At 46.1% G+C, this 15,882-nt stretch overlaps 2 protein-coding genes and 1 pseudogene across 7 annotated transcripts; 1 reads left to right on the top strand and 2 right to left on the bottom strand.

Annotated features, from left to right (window-relative positions):
• LOC136307826 (GTPase IMAP family member 7-like) overlaps positions 1–8,487 on the bottom strand; it is a 128,451-nt pseudogene extending 119,964 nt beyond the window's left edge.
• LOC136307825 (GTPase IMAP family member 7-like) lies at positions 1,678–8,470 on the bottom strand. Of its 2 annotated transcripts, none has more exons than XM_066234728.1 (2): positions 8,389–8,470; positions 1,678–3,115 (listed from the first exon to the last, which is right to left on the bottom strand). In XM_066234728.1, exon 2 carries the CDS (start codon positions 3,073–3,075, stop codon positions 2,197–2,199), a length of 879 nt encoding a protein of 292 aa, XP_066090825.1. In that variant the 5' UTR covers positions 3,076–3,115; positions 8,389–8,470; the 3' UTR covers positions 1,678–2,196. The 2 variants fall into 2 exon arrangements, with proteins under 2 accessions (XP_066090825.1, XP_066090826.1); XM_066234729.1 differs by lacking the exon at positions 8,389–8,470 and adding an exon at positions 7,975–7,996.
• Positions 8,488–10,815: 2,328 nt separating the features above from the next.
• LOC136307822 (GTPase IMAP family member 1-like) lies at positions 10,816–15,540 on the top strand. 5 transcript variants are annotated; one of them, XM_066234724.1, is made up of 4 exons: positions 10,816–10,931; positions 12,797–12,971; positions 13,271–13,319; positions 14,322–15,540. In XM_066234724.1, exons 3-4 carry the CDS (start codon positions 13,277–13,279, stop codon positions 15,149–15,151), a joined length of 873 nt encoding a protein of 290 aa, XP_066090821.1. In that variant the 5' UTR covers positions 10,816–10,931; positions 12,797–12,971; positions 13,271–13,276; the 3' UTR covers positions 15,152–15,540. The 5 variants fall into 5 exon arrangements, with proteins under 5 accessions (XP_066090821.1, XP_066090818.1, XP_066090817.1 ...); XM_066234721.1 differs by having other exon boundaries at positions 13,271–13,355; XM_066234722.1 differs by having other exon boundaries at positions 10,915–10,931; positions 12,802–12,971; positions 13,271–13,355.
• Positions 15,541–15,882: the final 342 nt, after the last annotated feature.

Below are 15,882 nucleotides of genomic sequence, written 5' to 3'. Positions count from 1 at the left end.
TCCGGCTCTGCAGTTCTCTACCTTCTGCCCAAATTCAGTGTAAACCAGCCTGATACAACCCCCTCCTCCTGCAGAGCACCCTGGGAGGTCAGCCAGGGGCTTCACTAGCATGGAGGTGGCTTGTTTGTGGCTGCTGTCCCAGATGCCATAGTAACAATGCAGTCACATGCAAGAAAAAAGATAGGTTAAAACAACAATTTCCAAAATCAGTGGCACCTTTTCCACCCAGAACCCCATGACCCAAACTATTGACTTAGCCAGTCCCCTGGGCTGAGGGTCAGGTCATACAGGATGTTGACCTGTGTTCTCATGTGATTTACTAAAGATGATACATTAGCAGACTCATCAGATAAGAACACAAAACATTCTGCTTGGATAATGACAGAGGTGTCAGTTGACAGGAGATATTTTGGTGTCAGTATACACTAGAAGGAATGGGGGAAAAAATCAATCCTAAATATCAAGGTATGTCTGAAAGAGAAAAGAAAAAGGGTATCATTAAGATTTGTGAATCAGGATTCTAGCAGCAGAGATAGACACTTAATTAAGGACTTGGGGGAAAGTCAAGTGCACAGGCCTTCTATAAGCTGTGGACACAGGACATGGAAATGACAGGGGACATTGCTGGTATCAGTGAGGAAATTGCATCCTAACTCCAAAGGGGTGGATGAAAACTGTAATCCAAATGGAGAGTTGGGTAGAGAAGGTGTGATGTTCGGCTTAGGGTTGCAGCTTGTCATAGGTGACTTGACAGGGAGAGGGGTGGGATAAAGATACTGGACCTTGCTTTTTTTCATGGAAGGGGTCTCCTGCTTGGACTTCCCATTGGCACAAGCCAAGCAGAAGTCAGACAGCCAGAGATCCATCTGATGTCGTCCAATCGAACATGGGCCTCAAGGTCTACTGTTTGTACTAAATGCTAATCTTGCTAAATGTTAAAATATAACAGAGTATTCTGTAGACCAGCTATAAAAAAAATTGAAGTTGATAAGAACTCATCCTGGGTAAGTATGGCCAACTGAGAAACAAAGACATCAATCAAATAGTGTATATAACATGTGCTAAGCCTCCTGGGGAAGACACAGAGCATGGATATTAATCCTGTCTCCTTAACTTGCTGCAAGTAAATAAAACTCCCTTGTCCCAACCACATGTCCTTCTTGAATAGAACAACCCAAGTGGTGAACCCCTTGAGTTTGGTAACAATGAGATCCACATAGATCCCCCCTGGGACAAAGAGCTAAGGTGAAGTAGGGTAAGTGTGGAGGCAAATGAAAAACATTTGGGACAGAAGAGAGTTTTAAGGTATAATCAGGGCCATTATAAGTTAGGATATTGCCTTAAAAAAGAAAAGAGAGAAAAACAGTACAAGAATTTAGCGACTTCCTGGCCTCTATGGACCACACACCCTCTTCTTGGAGAAGCCAGCTGCTTCTGTAACAGCGCTCAGAGATTTGGATTGAAACCATGTATATCACCATTGGTGCTAATGCTAGGCGTGTGCAGGAGTTCTTATCTGAATCTTTCTAAATCGAGTCTGTGAACTCAATGAGATACTATTGCCAGAGTATGCCAATATTGTAACTTCTTAAGTTTGCTGGCATTGTGGGATGGGTGGGGAATGAGTTGGGAAGATGCTTCAGGTTAGCTATCACTGTGTAACAAACCACCCCAAAGTTTTGTGGTTGAAAACAACAAGCATTTATTTTCATAGGAATCTGGGGGTAGGGTAGGATGCGGTGGCGGCTCCTCTTTGCTCTCTGTGGCTCCATCTGCAGTGCTCAGTTGGCAGCAGGAGAACCCACGTCCATGTTGCCTCCCGTGCATGGTGCCCATGTAGGCTCTGCTGGCTGATGTAAGAGCAGCGGGGGGAGTGGACCAGAGACTCCAAGTCCTCTTCATGGGGCCCCTCCACGGGCCACGTGGGCTTCCTCACAACATGGTGGCCAAGTTCCACGGGCAAGCACCCCAAGAGAGCAAGGAGGCCTTGTCCCTAATCCCACCTCAGGAGCCACAATCGCCTACTATTTATGAAAACAGTCACAAAGCTCATCGATTTTAAAGTCAGGGGACACAGACTGAATAGAAAGTATAGAGCTCAGATTACAAAAGGAACATGCAGCATAGAAGATAGTGTAGCAGCCATCTTTGGAAAAATGCCATCTACTAAATTAAGAAGAAAAAATAAAATTTACATTATTTCCAAAGCATATGCCATATTTTAGAAATTATCTTCAAAATTTTATTGAAAGTATCTGTAAATATATTCCTTTCAGCTTCTTCTTTTATGTTTTTAATTCGTTTTTCATGCTTCATCTTTAGGTATTTTATTTTTTCCTCCTTTTCTTGCTGTGATATATTTAGCCATTTTACTAGTTTAATTTCCTTCTCTAGTTGCTCAGCATAGATTTTCTTCAAAGCCTCTGCCTGATATCTCAGCTTTTCCTCTATGTCCTTGTAGACGGCGTCAGAGAAGTGAGTCCCCCCATTCTCCTGCACCATCTTCTCTATCAGCTCCACCAGCTCCTGTACTTGACCTTCCCTCTCAGCCTCGTCTTTACTTCTGTTATTGAAGGCACAGTAGCGGTTCCCACACTCCTGGATGATGTTTCTTAGGTCTACATCAGCCTCTTTTATAAACTCACTGAGCTGCTGATCTTCCCCCGAATTATCTTTGCGTGTGAACAAGATGATCATGTACTTCATGGCTGCCTCCCCAAAGATGTGCTTGATCAATGCAACCGTTTTATACTCTTCCTCCGTGAAGCGGTTCAGCTGCACAACCAGGAGGATGGCATGAGGCCCAGGTGAGGACTGAATGACACACCGGCTGATTTCCTTACAGGTTTTCATCAGTGTCTCCTTAGTGTCGAAGAGCCCTGGGGTGTCTACAACAAGAAGGTTCCTCCCCTTCCAGTTTCGTGTTGCTCTCTGACACTCCTTGGTAACAGCTTGGGCAGCAGCCTTAGAATCAAATTCACTTCTCCCAAGGATGCTGTTTGCTGTTGCACTTTTCCCATTTCCTGTTTTTCCCACCAGGACAATCCTCAGAGTTTTCTCCTGGTGGCCAGCCATGTTTCTGTCAAGAGGATCTGGGTGTAGGTGCCAACAAGACCTTAAGGAAGGAAAGGAGAGGGGGATAGGGTCAACTTATGTAAGAGGCACCATTTCTAAACCTCTTTTCTTCATTCTTTCCTCCCTGAAAATATGTAATAGTCTATGACATTGACCCCAGTGAGAGCAGAGATGACACAGCTCAGTTACTGTGGAAGAAATAATAAAGTAGCGTTTTCCCACAAAGGAGTACAAGGTCTTGTACTTTTACAGGGGAACTCATCTAACCTTAAAACAGCTGATCATCTCAGTGCCACATAAGCTGATCTTGATCATATAAAAAAGAATAGAAACAATTATTTCTATGAATCAAGTATAATATTGATCTCAAAGGCTAATAAAGATTTCACTAACAAATAAAGCTACAGTCATGTTTCACTTGGAAATATTAATACAAAAATCCTAAACAAATTATTGGACACCAAAAAATATAATGCACCATGATTAAGTGTGACTTCTTTTAGAAATACTAGGCTGGTTCAATATGAGAAAACTGGTTGTTACAACACATCCCACATTAATAGATGAGGAAGAATATTACCTAGATGCAGAAAGGACATTTGACCAAATTCAACACTGATTCATGTTTAAAGTACTTCAGAAAATGGAAACAAATAGGTACTTATGTAAAATGGTTCTATATAACTATAAATTTAAAATTTGGGCCATCACCTATTTTTCCCCTGCAGGTGATAAACAGTGGGTTAGAAAGATAAATACTGGATTATAAAGTTAAAACAATGGGTTATAGGGGTCATTTGGATGAAGAAAATTACCCAGCACCATCAAGAAAAAGAGCAAGAAGGTTGGACTAGATCCACCAGGAGTGACACATCATAGTTTCTGTAATTAAATTCACACTGACTCATGTTTAAAGCATTTCAATAAAGTGAAATAAATAGATACTTCTCTAATGTGATTTTATATAAGTACAAATTCAAAATTTGCATCATTTTTCTGTAGGTAAAAAATCATGGATTATAAAGTTATATAGTAGATTATGAAATTAAAATAATGAGTTATAAAGGTCATTGAGACAAAGGAAAAAGGAGATTATCTGGCACCATCAAGAAAAAGAACAAAGAGGTAGGACCAGCTCCACCAGGAGTCACACATCATAGTTTCTGTAAGTTAAGCTGTATGATGTTGGTGCATGAATGGAGAGATCAGTGAAATAAAACAAAATTTGAAAATAGACCAGGTTAATCTTATTTTATGCACTTATATTCACTTCAATTGCATTATGTTACAGATTCCGTAGAGCAACATCTCACATCCATAAGGATAAAGATGGTTAGTAGAGCGACTGTGGGGTAATTGTAGAACCATGTAGAAAAGATAAAATAGCACCTGTGCCTCATGCCATTCAAATTCCAAATAGATCAGAAGTTTACATGTAAGAAACCAGTCCATATAAATAATAGAAAATCATGGAGAAATTCTTTGTAACCTGGAGGTATGTAGGAAATCACCCATTTACCCTTGAACCCTCTATGACTTGGAATGGGAAACTTTAGTTAAAAGCCCTGAGTGAATGTCTCCTGGATGCAAACACTAAGAAAGTGTGAGTGGGTGACCTTTGGGCAGACAAAGGAATGCAAGTGAACTGAGTTTAGAAAATTAGCCTAGAGGTCTTAGATCAATGATGGACAATCTTTTGAGCTTGGTGTGTCAAAATTCGCTAAAAAACCAAGCATAACTCAGGTGGTGTGTCACTTCGAGAAAAACGGCTTAACTGGATGTCCCAGAACTAGATGCTCTGTGGTGGAGTTCTGTTGTTTTGGCTTACAAACCTCTGGCACAGAGTGTCTACACTACAGCAAATGTTTTATCCTCGGCTCTTGCACCTGGCCGTGCAGGAGCCAAGGATGAAACATCCTTCTCGGCATGTGGCCCCATACTTCTCTGATATGCGGCCACATGCGGCCGCGTGTCATTGAAAATGGCTACGCGTGTCAGTGCTGACACGCGTGTCATAGGTTTTCCATCATGGTCCTAGATTGTCCCTTCCTTTTTCCTTTGTGATTGTTAATTAGAAAAAAAAAAAAGAATGTTCTGACCAAATTAGCCCTTTCTCCACGTCAGCAAAAAGCCCATTAGTCACTCTTCCCTCTTGTCACCTGGCCTCCCTCCCTTGTACCTCCTGTTACCTCTGTTCTGATTCAGATCAATAAAAACTAAGGAAGAAGGAGATTCAGGAGGTTTCTCTCTGCCTCCCTTGGCAGGCCTCCTTCTCTCTCTTCCTCTTGACATAAGATTGTGTCTTGAGTAAGGTTTTTCCACGTGACACTGGTAGTTCCCAGGGGGCTGGAGGACTACAGAGGTAGGGAAGATATTTCTAGAATTTGAAATGAAGAAAAAGGACTAATAAGTGTGATTACAAAAATATCATAGATTATGTGAGACAAAAAACACAGTAGACAAATTAAAGTACAAATGTCAAACTAGAGAAAAAGAACATTTCCCACATATCAAAGTTTTCCTATTATACAAGGAAATTCAAAAGGTACAGAAACAAAAGACCAACAACTCAAGAGAAAATGAAATAAGAGATAAGAATAGATATTCAGAAAATAAGAAATTTAAATATGCCTTGAATATATAAAAAAATTAACACATATCCATAACAGAGAAAAATAAATCAAAACACAAAAATAAAATAACTAAATAAAATAAATTACAATTATACATTTATTTCTGAACCAAGATTTTACTTTTCACCTCCAAGTTTGGAAAAATCCAAACATTTGCTGGCACCATCTGTTGGAAAAGGTGTGGGGGAAACAGGTCCCCTCCTGCACGGCTGGTGAGAATGGAACAACAGTCCAAGCCCTACAGAGAAGTTAGCAATATCTCACAAAAGTACACATGCATTTTCCCTCTGGATATCGATCCTCAATATTAAGATTTATCCCTAAATTACAGTGACAAAAAATACAGAAAAAATTATATATAAGGCTGTTTTTTGCATCATTATCTGTAATAGCAAAAGATCAGAGACCTATCTATCAGATGGCTGTCTGTAGGGACTGGTAGAATACTGAAGGCAAGCTCACAAAGGAAGTGTTGTTTGTGAACAGGGAGAAGATGTGTCTCTTTGTACCTGTATGGGGATAGCTCTAGGACATGTCATCAAGTGAAAACAAAGTGAAGGAAAAAATGGAGAGGCTACCTACTAATTCTAGGTCTAGGCAGAAAATATTTGAGTGGAGCCTACACTCTCTTGTCAACTAGAAAGATAGGATAAGCTCTGATAATTACTAGAATATTGTCAAAAGGACTTAAGAGCCAACTTCAAGAGAATCCAGCCGGAAAAAAATGGGACAGTTTGAGCATCGATAATAATTCCAATGAATGCAAATGTATTAAATGTGTTCACAACAATGCCTTCTTCCTCAAAGTTGTCAATCGCTCCCTTTGGAGTCTGCTAGGACTCTGACACTGACAAATTGAGGGAAAGAATCAAGCATTTATCTTGTCTTTCTTATATGACTGTACCTCATGGAAATGAGAGGATGGTTGGGGGAACTATGTTTACATAGGATTATTTCATCTCATAAATGAAGAAACTAGGATAGAATTTGAGTGTCATCATTTGTGACATCTAACGAAACTAAAGAAATCATTAATGCCACAGACAGAGAGACAACCAAACATGATGTGCCTTCTGATGGAAGTTTATTTTACCTACGAAGTATTGCCACCAGTCAGACCTGGGTGATCAAGTCTCTTCTTAAATATAAATTCACACAAAACACTGGAACTAGAGAAGCAGGTGAATGACACACTGAGGATGTCATCGACAACATGTACACAGCCCGATTCTGTTGGAAAATAGACTTCCCCTTTCTTTTTTCTTTCTTTCTTTCTTTTTTTGACTTCCCCTTTCTTACACAGAAAATTTTCCAGAAAGAGACAGGGAAGTTTGGAAACCTACATATTAATTTAAATTTAAGACATACCAAACAATTGTGATTTATGGATCTTATCTGAATCCAACTTCACACAATTTTTAAAATTATGAGACAATCAATGAAATCTGAAGGAAACTGGTAATTTTTCATAAAAATTCTAGTTGCTTTTTGGAGTACACATGCATTTTCCCTCTGGATATCTTTTAAAAAGTTTCAACTATTTACTGAAAATGGAAACAATGTCTGATGTCTGCTTCAAAATAATGTGGGGTGTGTAGGGAGTAGTGAGTATATATATATATATGAAACAAGATTGGCATCAGCTCATAATTGTTGCAGCTTGGTCTAGGTACATGGAAGTTCCCTGTACGGTATTATTTTCTTTGAGTTACTTAAAATTATTCCACAATAAAAAATTTAATCTCTGTAGTATAACTACTAAATATTCTATACCAAGAACCCTGATAAATGTTTTTTATATTATCTCATTTGCTCTCTAAAAAAGCCTGCAAGGAAACTAATTTTATTTTTCTAATGTTTTAAATGAGGACATTGATGTGTTCTGAAAACGTTGAGATACTTGCCCAAGGTCACAGTGCTAACAGGCACCAGGCCGAGCAGGGATCCCATTACAAGTCTGTCTGACCAGCATGTCCCATCCTAACCACTGCACACGGCGCCTCTTTCTTGGTGTCTCCTCAGGCCCGAGATTCTAAAATCCCAACGAATCAGAGGTAGATGGAGAGAGGACAGGGAAGGGGTCCACACTCTTGCTGAGTGGAGAACTGGCAGGAAGCCTGTACCCAGGGAGTTCACAGGAGGGTTTCTCATGTACTATTTCTCCAGAATGGCCAGTCCCACTCCGGGGCACCCCTCCCCACCTCATACGTCACACTACTGGGGTCATAGCCTCTCTCTGCTAAATCATGGAAAGGATTCCACAAACCACTTTCAAGATGTCCTCTGCCATCAGAGACGAGGGTACCCCCAGGAGAGTCCCTGCTCAAGCTGGGATCCGGCTTCTTCATCAGTCAGGAGAAGGGTTTAAACTGGGTCGCCTCTAAATTGTCTTTGAGCTGAAAAAACCTGCCTTGGGGACACTAATATCCTACTGAGGGAAAAGGACTTCTCAGGCATCAGTCTGTCACAGGAGCAAATGAGTGAAGGCTCACCAGTCAGCACAAATTTATCCTGTTAAATATGAGCCGTATGCCATTGTGCTAAAAAAGCTCCATACTCCCCTCCCACCCTAGGTCACCCTGACAGCATCTCCCTGCTGTGCTGCAGGCCAGTCCCTGGTCCCTCCTCAGACAACAGCCTATCCCCAGCCCACTCCCTGCCTCTTCTCAGCCAAGCTCACCTTCTATTGAAGGAGATGATGAGCTCTCAGGTTTTCTCCAAAGTAGCCCTTTGAGCTGGTGCTTATGATTTAACTATGAGGGAGGGGAAAGTGCTTGAGCCTCCAAACCACTGAGCCAGGAAACTCAGAGTGGGTGGGGCCAGTGAGGGAATGGTTGCCTTTAAAGAGACAGAAATATTGCCCCATAACCTGCTGGCTGCTTCAGTTTTACCAAGTTGAAAACTTTCCCTCCGTGTGCCCGCTCTGTCACTGAAATTTCCAAAGCTATGGTCGGTGATTGGGTTATATGATGATTCAAAAAGTCCTTATTGAATGAACTAAGTCTTGTGCAGAAAGCCAGACACAGTGTCTGGTCATGTTTCCCGGTGCAGTCGGAGAGTGCAGGGGATTCTGGGAGAAGAGAGTTGGGCCTGTGACTTGGCGTATCCTCGGGGTGCTTGCTAGTGATTATATGATATGGGAGTTGAGTGTGGTCTCTCAGGAGGGTCTCAAGTAACCCACTCAGAAATTAACAAACACAAAGCCATGGGGGCCTAAACTATTGGTATCCAGAGGGAAAGATGAAGAGGAGGCTGGAGAAAAGTCTTCCAGTGACCACACAGCTTCTCTGGTTATTTCCATAGGAATTTTGCTAGCTTAAAAGTCGGCATGACCGACAAGTCAGCAGGCACCTTTCCCTCCCGCCCTTCCTACCGCCTCCCACCGCAGGCCAGACAGGCAGCTTATCTGAGATTTACCCGGGGGGTGGATCAACAGGCTCTCGAGATTTTTCCAGGTGAGAGGCAGGCTGTCTCAGTGGTCACAGTTGACAAGACGTTCTAGTTGTTGCATCACCATTACAATATTGAGTGTTTTATTACTATTATACATTTTAATCCACTAGACTGAGAAATCTGATCAGTCATTGCTTGAGTTTGAAGATGGCTACAAAGAGGACCAGATGCGGCCGGATGTAGTGGATAGTAGGGTGAGTCCCATGGACGGAAGCAGCTAGTGTTGGAAATCATTGGACCAATTATTAATGTTAATGATGTGGACACTTTAAAAGGCCCTAGGTAACAGTTTTCCAACTTACAATAAAGACAGGTCAGTACCAGCTGTGTAATTTGCAAGTTTGTTCAAAAATCATGAAGAATTTCATTATGGAGCATTGAACCATGTGAGGGTTCCTCTGTGGAAAGGGCCCTGAACAGCCCTACAAGTCACCCCTGGGAGCTCATCTTGACAGGATGCACACATATGGGTTGAGAGCAGAGCCAGAGCCACATCCCTGCTCATCAGTGACTATGTGGAGATCTGCGGAGACCCGGCATTCTTCGGTCCTCTGCGAGTGCAATGGATATGCACTTGTGGAAAGCCAAGGACTCCAGACACAGACAGCAATCTGGAAGACAATGGCAGTGGCACCTAGGTGCCCATTTACCAATGTGGCATTCACTTCCCTAAGGAACAAAAAGGGAAAACTAAACTGTACAAGTCCTAGCACTCCACAGGAAGGATGAGGAGGAGACCAGTATGGTGGCCCACATTTAATCTGAATCCACCACCAGGGTTTCCACTCCAGACAGCATCGTGGGGAGCCCTCGGACATTACTGCTGGAACAGCCATAACTGGTGGTTTTTTAAATTAAAGTCTCTAAGCTTTGTCCTTAGGCCATATAGCAAATGACGAAACATTATTTTTTTTTAATCTACTAAAACTTAGTAAGAGTAATGTGGCATGTGAGCCATGACTTCCTTCCTCCCTCCCGAACTCACCTTCAGCTCAGCTTGAAGGAAACACCACTGTGGGCAGGTGTGGGCAGGTGATGGGGCTCCCCTCCCCTCAGTTAACCATCAGGAATATGGCACCTTATCCATAGGGAAGATTGGCAGCCATTCTCACCCCCTCCACTCTGAGTGCAGGACTAACCAGGTGAGCCCACCAGCAGCACCCTAGTCCCTCTCTACCCACAGTGCAGAGGCTCTGTCCCAGGGACAACAGACTAGAATACTGGGACCCAGACTGCCCACCCCATGAAACTTAGAAAAACATCTTTCCATTTGCAAAGAGACTGTGAGGGCATTTTATAAGTAAAGTATGTCACACAGTATAACAAAGACTATATGAAATCACTTTTTATGTGATATTTTAAAAATCCAAATTCACAGAACAGTAGAATAGATGGTGGTTACCAGGGGCTGGCAGACGGGGACATGGTTAGATGTTGGTCACACAGTACAACCTCCAGTTAGAGATGGATATGTTCTGAGGCTGGAATGTTTTCTCCTCTGACATTAGAGCCCCTCCGGGGGACAAGATCTTGGTGTCACAGGGACCTTCGGAAAACATCACTTTGTCCACAGCGGGGTTTGGCAATGGAAACTCTGTCTCTTTAAGTTGTCACCCCTGGGCCCTCCCCTTCCCCCAGCTTCCTGTACTCTGAGGTCTGAGAGGCGGGACACTTCCCCATGTACTGGGAGGACCAGCCAGCTGCACTCACGGCCGGAGGTCAGGGGCTTCTCGGCTGATGTCAGAGCCTGCCACCCATTCTGCAGGAAAGGTGAGCCCAACAGGGGAAGGAGGCCCCAGGGAGTAGGAGCTGTGAGGATTGAGAAACATTCAGAGCCTTCGTGACGCTCGCTGAGTGGGCACCCATGTTCCCGTTCTTCTAGGTACCAGGGAGAGAAGCGGGACCTAGAGAGGGTCACTCCACACCCCCAAGTGGTTGAGGACGGGCTGAGTAGCATACAGAGCAGGGTCTGGAGCAGTGCTGTGCATCTCCTCCGGCCTGGATGCCATGCTTGCTCGGGGCTAACCCTCTCCTGCCCTACCCCTCTGACCAGAAAGGAAGGCGTCTGCTCGCTCTCCTGCAGGGACCAAAATGCATTGGAGAAGGCGGCAGACAGTCCCCTCCTGCATACTCAGTACAGGGAAAGATATTTCTGAGGACACAGAAGCGAGTCTAAGCTCAGACAAGTTACAAAGTGCAAGTTCTGTAGGTATCTGGGCTGAACCACCTGAAACGTTCCACTCTTCCAAGTGTCCACAAAGCAGCCTGCAGGAGAAGGTGAAGGTCATAAATGTGGTCCTGAAACCCTTCCCCCACCTGTGCCCTGACACACCTGCTCCCCAATACAAGCTTCCCAGGGCTGTGTGGGAGGTGGACCACTCTGGCTTCTGTCCCCTCCTCTGCAGGATGACAGAGGTTGGACTAGGAAAACTGACTCAGAAACTCAGTTTGCAGACTGAGTGCATCAGAGAAGCACAGGCCACCGGGTGTGTGGGGATTGCTTATGTTCTAAAAGTACAGGTGTGTGAATGAAACTATCTGAGAAATACACACTTTAAAGAATTCCCACAGACAGAAAGTTCAGGAAGCCCTGGACAAGGTGCCTAAACTCAGTCCCTTGCAGGGTTAAGATACAGGGTGCTACATGTTTTCCATTCTTCAATAACAGCATGGGCTTTGTAACCCCAGATCTCAGCTCTCTAGAACTGCAGAACTCTCTAAAGCCCACACTGAACTCCTTGGGAAGTGCTCAAGGGCCCATGTTGGGGTACCGGGAGTTCTCTGACGTTTTCATCTCCACCTTTAACCAGGATCCCTTGCTCTAGCTCTAGCTAAATTCTTAGTCCTTGCTCTGAAGATGTTGCTTTTTCTCCATTTCTGCTCTGGTGTCAGTATGGGCTTGTGTTGATTTCTACACACAAAACAACTAATCTCATAAGTTTGGAGCAGGGATGAACATTACTGGAGGCTTGCGAACAGGGGCAGGCAAGTTCCTGCAAAGACACAATCACCATTGGACTGAGGACCAGGCCAGTCGTAATCTAAGTACTCTGGCCAGAGACAAGACATTCGACCTGCCTCTCTCGTGACTCACCTTGTGGGGAGTCGACAGAAGAGAATGTAGTCCCCTGTGGTACCCAGGTGGCTGACATGAAGAGCTGTTATTTGGAGTGGACAGTGTGGCACAGGCAGGAATAGGACAGGATGTGAAGGAGGCTGTCTCATCACAGGGGAGGGAGCACAAGATGGCAGGGAAAGGCATGGAGTCTGCTCTCTGGGGAGCATCTGAGTGTCCGTGTGGGGAGTCACTGTCCTGAGCCTGGGGAGGCTGACTGAGGATGCTGGGCACTGTGCTCAGGTCTCAGGGAGCACAGAATGTCCCACAGTGTGAAGTGATGACTGATTGGAGGGACCCATTTACTTTGGGAAGCCACAGCTTTGGGGGTGGGACGTCAGGAGCAGGAGGCAGTGTCCCAGCCTCCCCAGTACAATGACCACATCAGACATGCGCTGGGACAGGACAGTAATGTGACTTCCCAGAGCAGAGCCAGAGGCTCAGCGCATTACCAGGGACATACATTTCTTTTTCAACTTCTGAAACTAACATTCCAGTTCTCTTCTTGCTTGTCTCCTAGGACAGCTGCCCTAAGTGGTCCCCTAAGTCGCTGAGCAAATGTTCTGGTTCTCACAGTGCCCCCAAGTCTCCCCTAGCTACTGAATGTCCTGGGAAAACATAGTAGCTACAGCTTTCGTGGCCGAGGCATAATCACCTGGGAAAATTAGTTTCCGAAGCGTCCTCGCTGTCACAGAGTAAGTGTCACTGTCTCCCCTGTACCCTTTGCACGTCTCATCCCTGAAACACAAAACCGATCTCCGCAAACCCACTCACAGCATCAGTCCTGCCCCAGCCCGGGCCCTCCCAATGCTCTGCCCTCAACTCTGATGTTCAGGGGGAGCGGGAACCATGACTTTGTCACTCGGACGTCACTGGCTCTTTGGATTTAGCTAGACATGCTGTGGTGGTGAGAATTACGTGATGAATGAATGAATGAATGAACGAATGAACCAACGAATGAACCAATGAATGAATTGTGCCTGGGCTCTTTCAGGTGAGCATGGCAGGACGGAAGATGGTGAGAGATGAAGAAAGCGCCTATGGTAAGAACACGTCTTGCACCACATACTTGCCCCAAGGTATGAGCTCTGGATAGTGAGGGGGGTGGGCAAACTCTGGACTGAACAGACAAGCCCCCAAGGGGTCTCTGAAGTGTCTGGGCTGAAACAGCAGGAGCCCTGAGATGTGCATTTTAGTGGGATCTCTGCCCCTACCCAGCTGGGAGATACTAACTTCTTTGACAAGCTTGTGCCTCCATTCCCAAAGTGTAAAATGAGGATAATAAACACACTCTTAACCCCACAGAAGGGAATGTAGAGAATATCAGATCACGCACTAGGGAACATGACAACAGGTAGAAAGTTTGAGAACCAGGATGGAAGATTAAAGGGTGTTTTATTAGCAGACAGCAGGTTTAAGAGGGAGGGGAGGGAGCAGGAGGGAGAGAGAAGGACAACGGAGAAGAGGTGATCTCATCTAATCCACTCAACAACCCCAGGATAAACAACCCTATTAGTGGATAAACTGTTATTTCCACTTTTGCACAAAGGCTTTACACTTACACAAGCAATTTCCAAGGTGGCACAGCTGGCTGATGGTGGGGCTGGGAGTCAAGGCCAGGGTCTCTGGGACTCAGTGAGCCCTTCACCCCCAGTCTACTGCCCCTCCTGCCCTGCTTCCCGGGGCTGGAATGTGGGAGAGTATGGCAGAGGCCACTGAAGCTGTCAGTAGGGACAGCTCTGTGCAGTGCGGATGACCAGAACAAGGCAGGTGAGTCATTCCTGGGATAATAAAGGGGGATCCTCTGGAGAAAGGCCCACCGGGTGTTGAGCATCTACAGCTGAACATGGTGACACTAGAGGTGACAGGAATAGCTGGTGAAGACCCCCACACTTCAGAAAGCTCTGACCAGAGACCTCAGGAGGATTTGGTTGGAAAGCAGAGCTGAAGCACTATTGTTCTTTGTTCAAAGGGCTCTGGAATGGGCAGGTAACCAGGGTAAGTTGTTTTAAGGTTTGGAAGCTCACAGGTCACTTGTCCTCCAGGTTGTGAAGAGTCCATGCACGCCCTGCAGGAGCCCAGGCTTAGACTCATTCTCGTTGGGAGGACAGGGGCAGGGAAGAGCGCCACAGGAAACAGCATCCTCGGCCACAGGCGCTTCCTCTCCAAGCTGGGAGCCACCTCGGTGACAAGAACCTGCGAGGTGGGGAGCTGCAGGTGGCGCCAGTGGCACGTGGAGGTGATGGACACCCCGGATCTTTTCAGCTCCCTAGTCCCCATGACAGACCCTGGGTACAAGGAGCGGACACGCTGCTACCTCCTGTCGGCGCCCGGGCCCCACGCGCTGCTCCTGGTGACTCAGCTGGGCCGCTTCACCGCGCAGGACCAGCAGGCCGTGAGCGCGCTCAAGGCGCTGTTCGGAGACGACGTGGTGGCGCACACCATCGTGCTGTTCACGCGCAAAGAGGACCTGGCGGGGGACTCGCTGCAGGAGTACGTGCGCGACACGGACAACCGCGCGCTGCGGGCGCTGGTGGCCGAGTGCGGGGGCCGCGTGTGCGGCTTCGACAACCGGGCGGCGGGCGCGGAACAGGAGGCGCAGGTGCGTGAACTGCTGCTGCTGGTGGACCGCCTGGTGCGGGACCACGCGGGCGCCCCCTACACCAACCCCCAGTACCGCCTGGCGCAGGAGCTGGCAGGCGCGGACCCGGAAGAGCGGCGGCGGCGGGTGGCCCAGAGCCTAGCGCGCCGAGAGCAGGGTCTGCCTGGCAGAGGGCTGCTGGGCCAGCTGTGGGCATGGGTGGCGGCCCGGAAGCTGCGGGTGGCCGGGGTTCTGGGAGTCCTGTTCCTGCTTTACTGGCTGTTCCCCAGATAACTGGAGTAGATCTACAGTGACAGACTGCAATGGGACGTTGACCCCTCAACTGATAATCACATTCATCCCAAGTGTCTGTGCCTCCAGGGTGCGCAGGAGTCCTGTGTCCCTCACCTGGCAGTAATCTACCAAGGACAAAATCCTGCCAGGTCCCATCTCCCAAAACCAGCCCATGTGACCTGTCCTCCCTGAGCTGGACTCTTGCCAAAGCAAACAAGTGTGGTTGTCGCCTATATTCCACTGACCTCAGGATGCCATTCCCTGTCATTGAGTCATTGCTGGTCTCCCAGGGGACAAGAACAAGAGCCCACACACAGCCTCAGCCCATACCCATTTGTTTCATTTGAATCTGAATTGAGTGAATAAACATATTGGACGCTCACCTTGTGTTAACGGAAGTCAGTACTTGTTGATGTTTGTTCATCTGTCTTCTGTGCCTATTGAACAAATATTCTGCTTGTCATTCCTAACCCTGCCTGCCAACCCCACGCACCCAAGTGCAGATACACACACACACACACACACACACACACACACACTGAGGAGAGTGCCCATAAGAAGAGAAGACACTGAAGAACTGTCCATCTTTCCCGCAGGGGATGTCTCCCCCTGTGATCCCATTCAGACCCCTTAGCAGCTGGAATGCAGGCTTCCTCAAGTCCAAGGAAACTAGTTCTACAGACTCGACTCCCTAGGACCCGCTGAGACCCCGCAGAACATCTATTTTTAAA

The sequence above is a fragment of the Saccopteryx bilineata genome, chromosome 6, assembly GCF_036850765.1.
Source record: "Saccopteryx bilineata isolate mSacBil1 chromosome 6, mSacBil1_pri_phased_curated, whole genome shotgun sequence".
Classification (NCBI taxonomy): Eukaryota; Metazoa; Chordata; class Mammalia; order Chiroptera; family Emballonuridae; genus Saccopteryx; species Saccopteryx bilineata.
Note: the sequence above shows the minus strand (reverse complement) of the source record. Positions and strands in the feature narration are given on the sequence as shown.

Excerpts from the sequence above, each read along its gene's own strand:
- LOC136307825 (XM_066234728.1), bottom strand. The coding sequence starts at position 3,075 with ATGGCTGGCCACCAGGAGAAAACTCTGAGGATTGTCCTGGTGGGAAAA.
- LOC136307822 (XM_066234719.1), top strand. The coding sequence starts at position 10,899 with ATGTCAGAGCCTGCCACCCATTCTGCAGGAAAG. Across the intron at positions 10,932-13,270 it reads CCACCCATTCTGCAGGAAAG|GTGAGCATGGCAGGACGGAA; the intron begins GTGAGCCCAACA and ends GGGCTCTTTCAG. Across the intron at positions 13,356-14,321 it reads CACCACATACTTGCCCCAAG|GTTGTGAAGAGTCCATGCAC; the intron begins GTATGAGCTCTG and ends CTTGTCCTCCAG.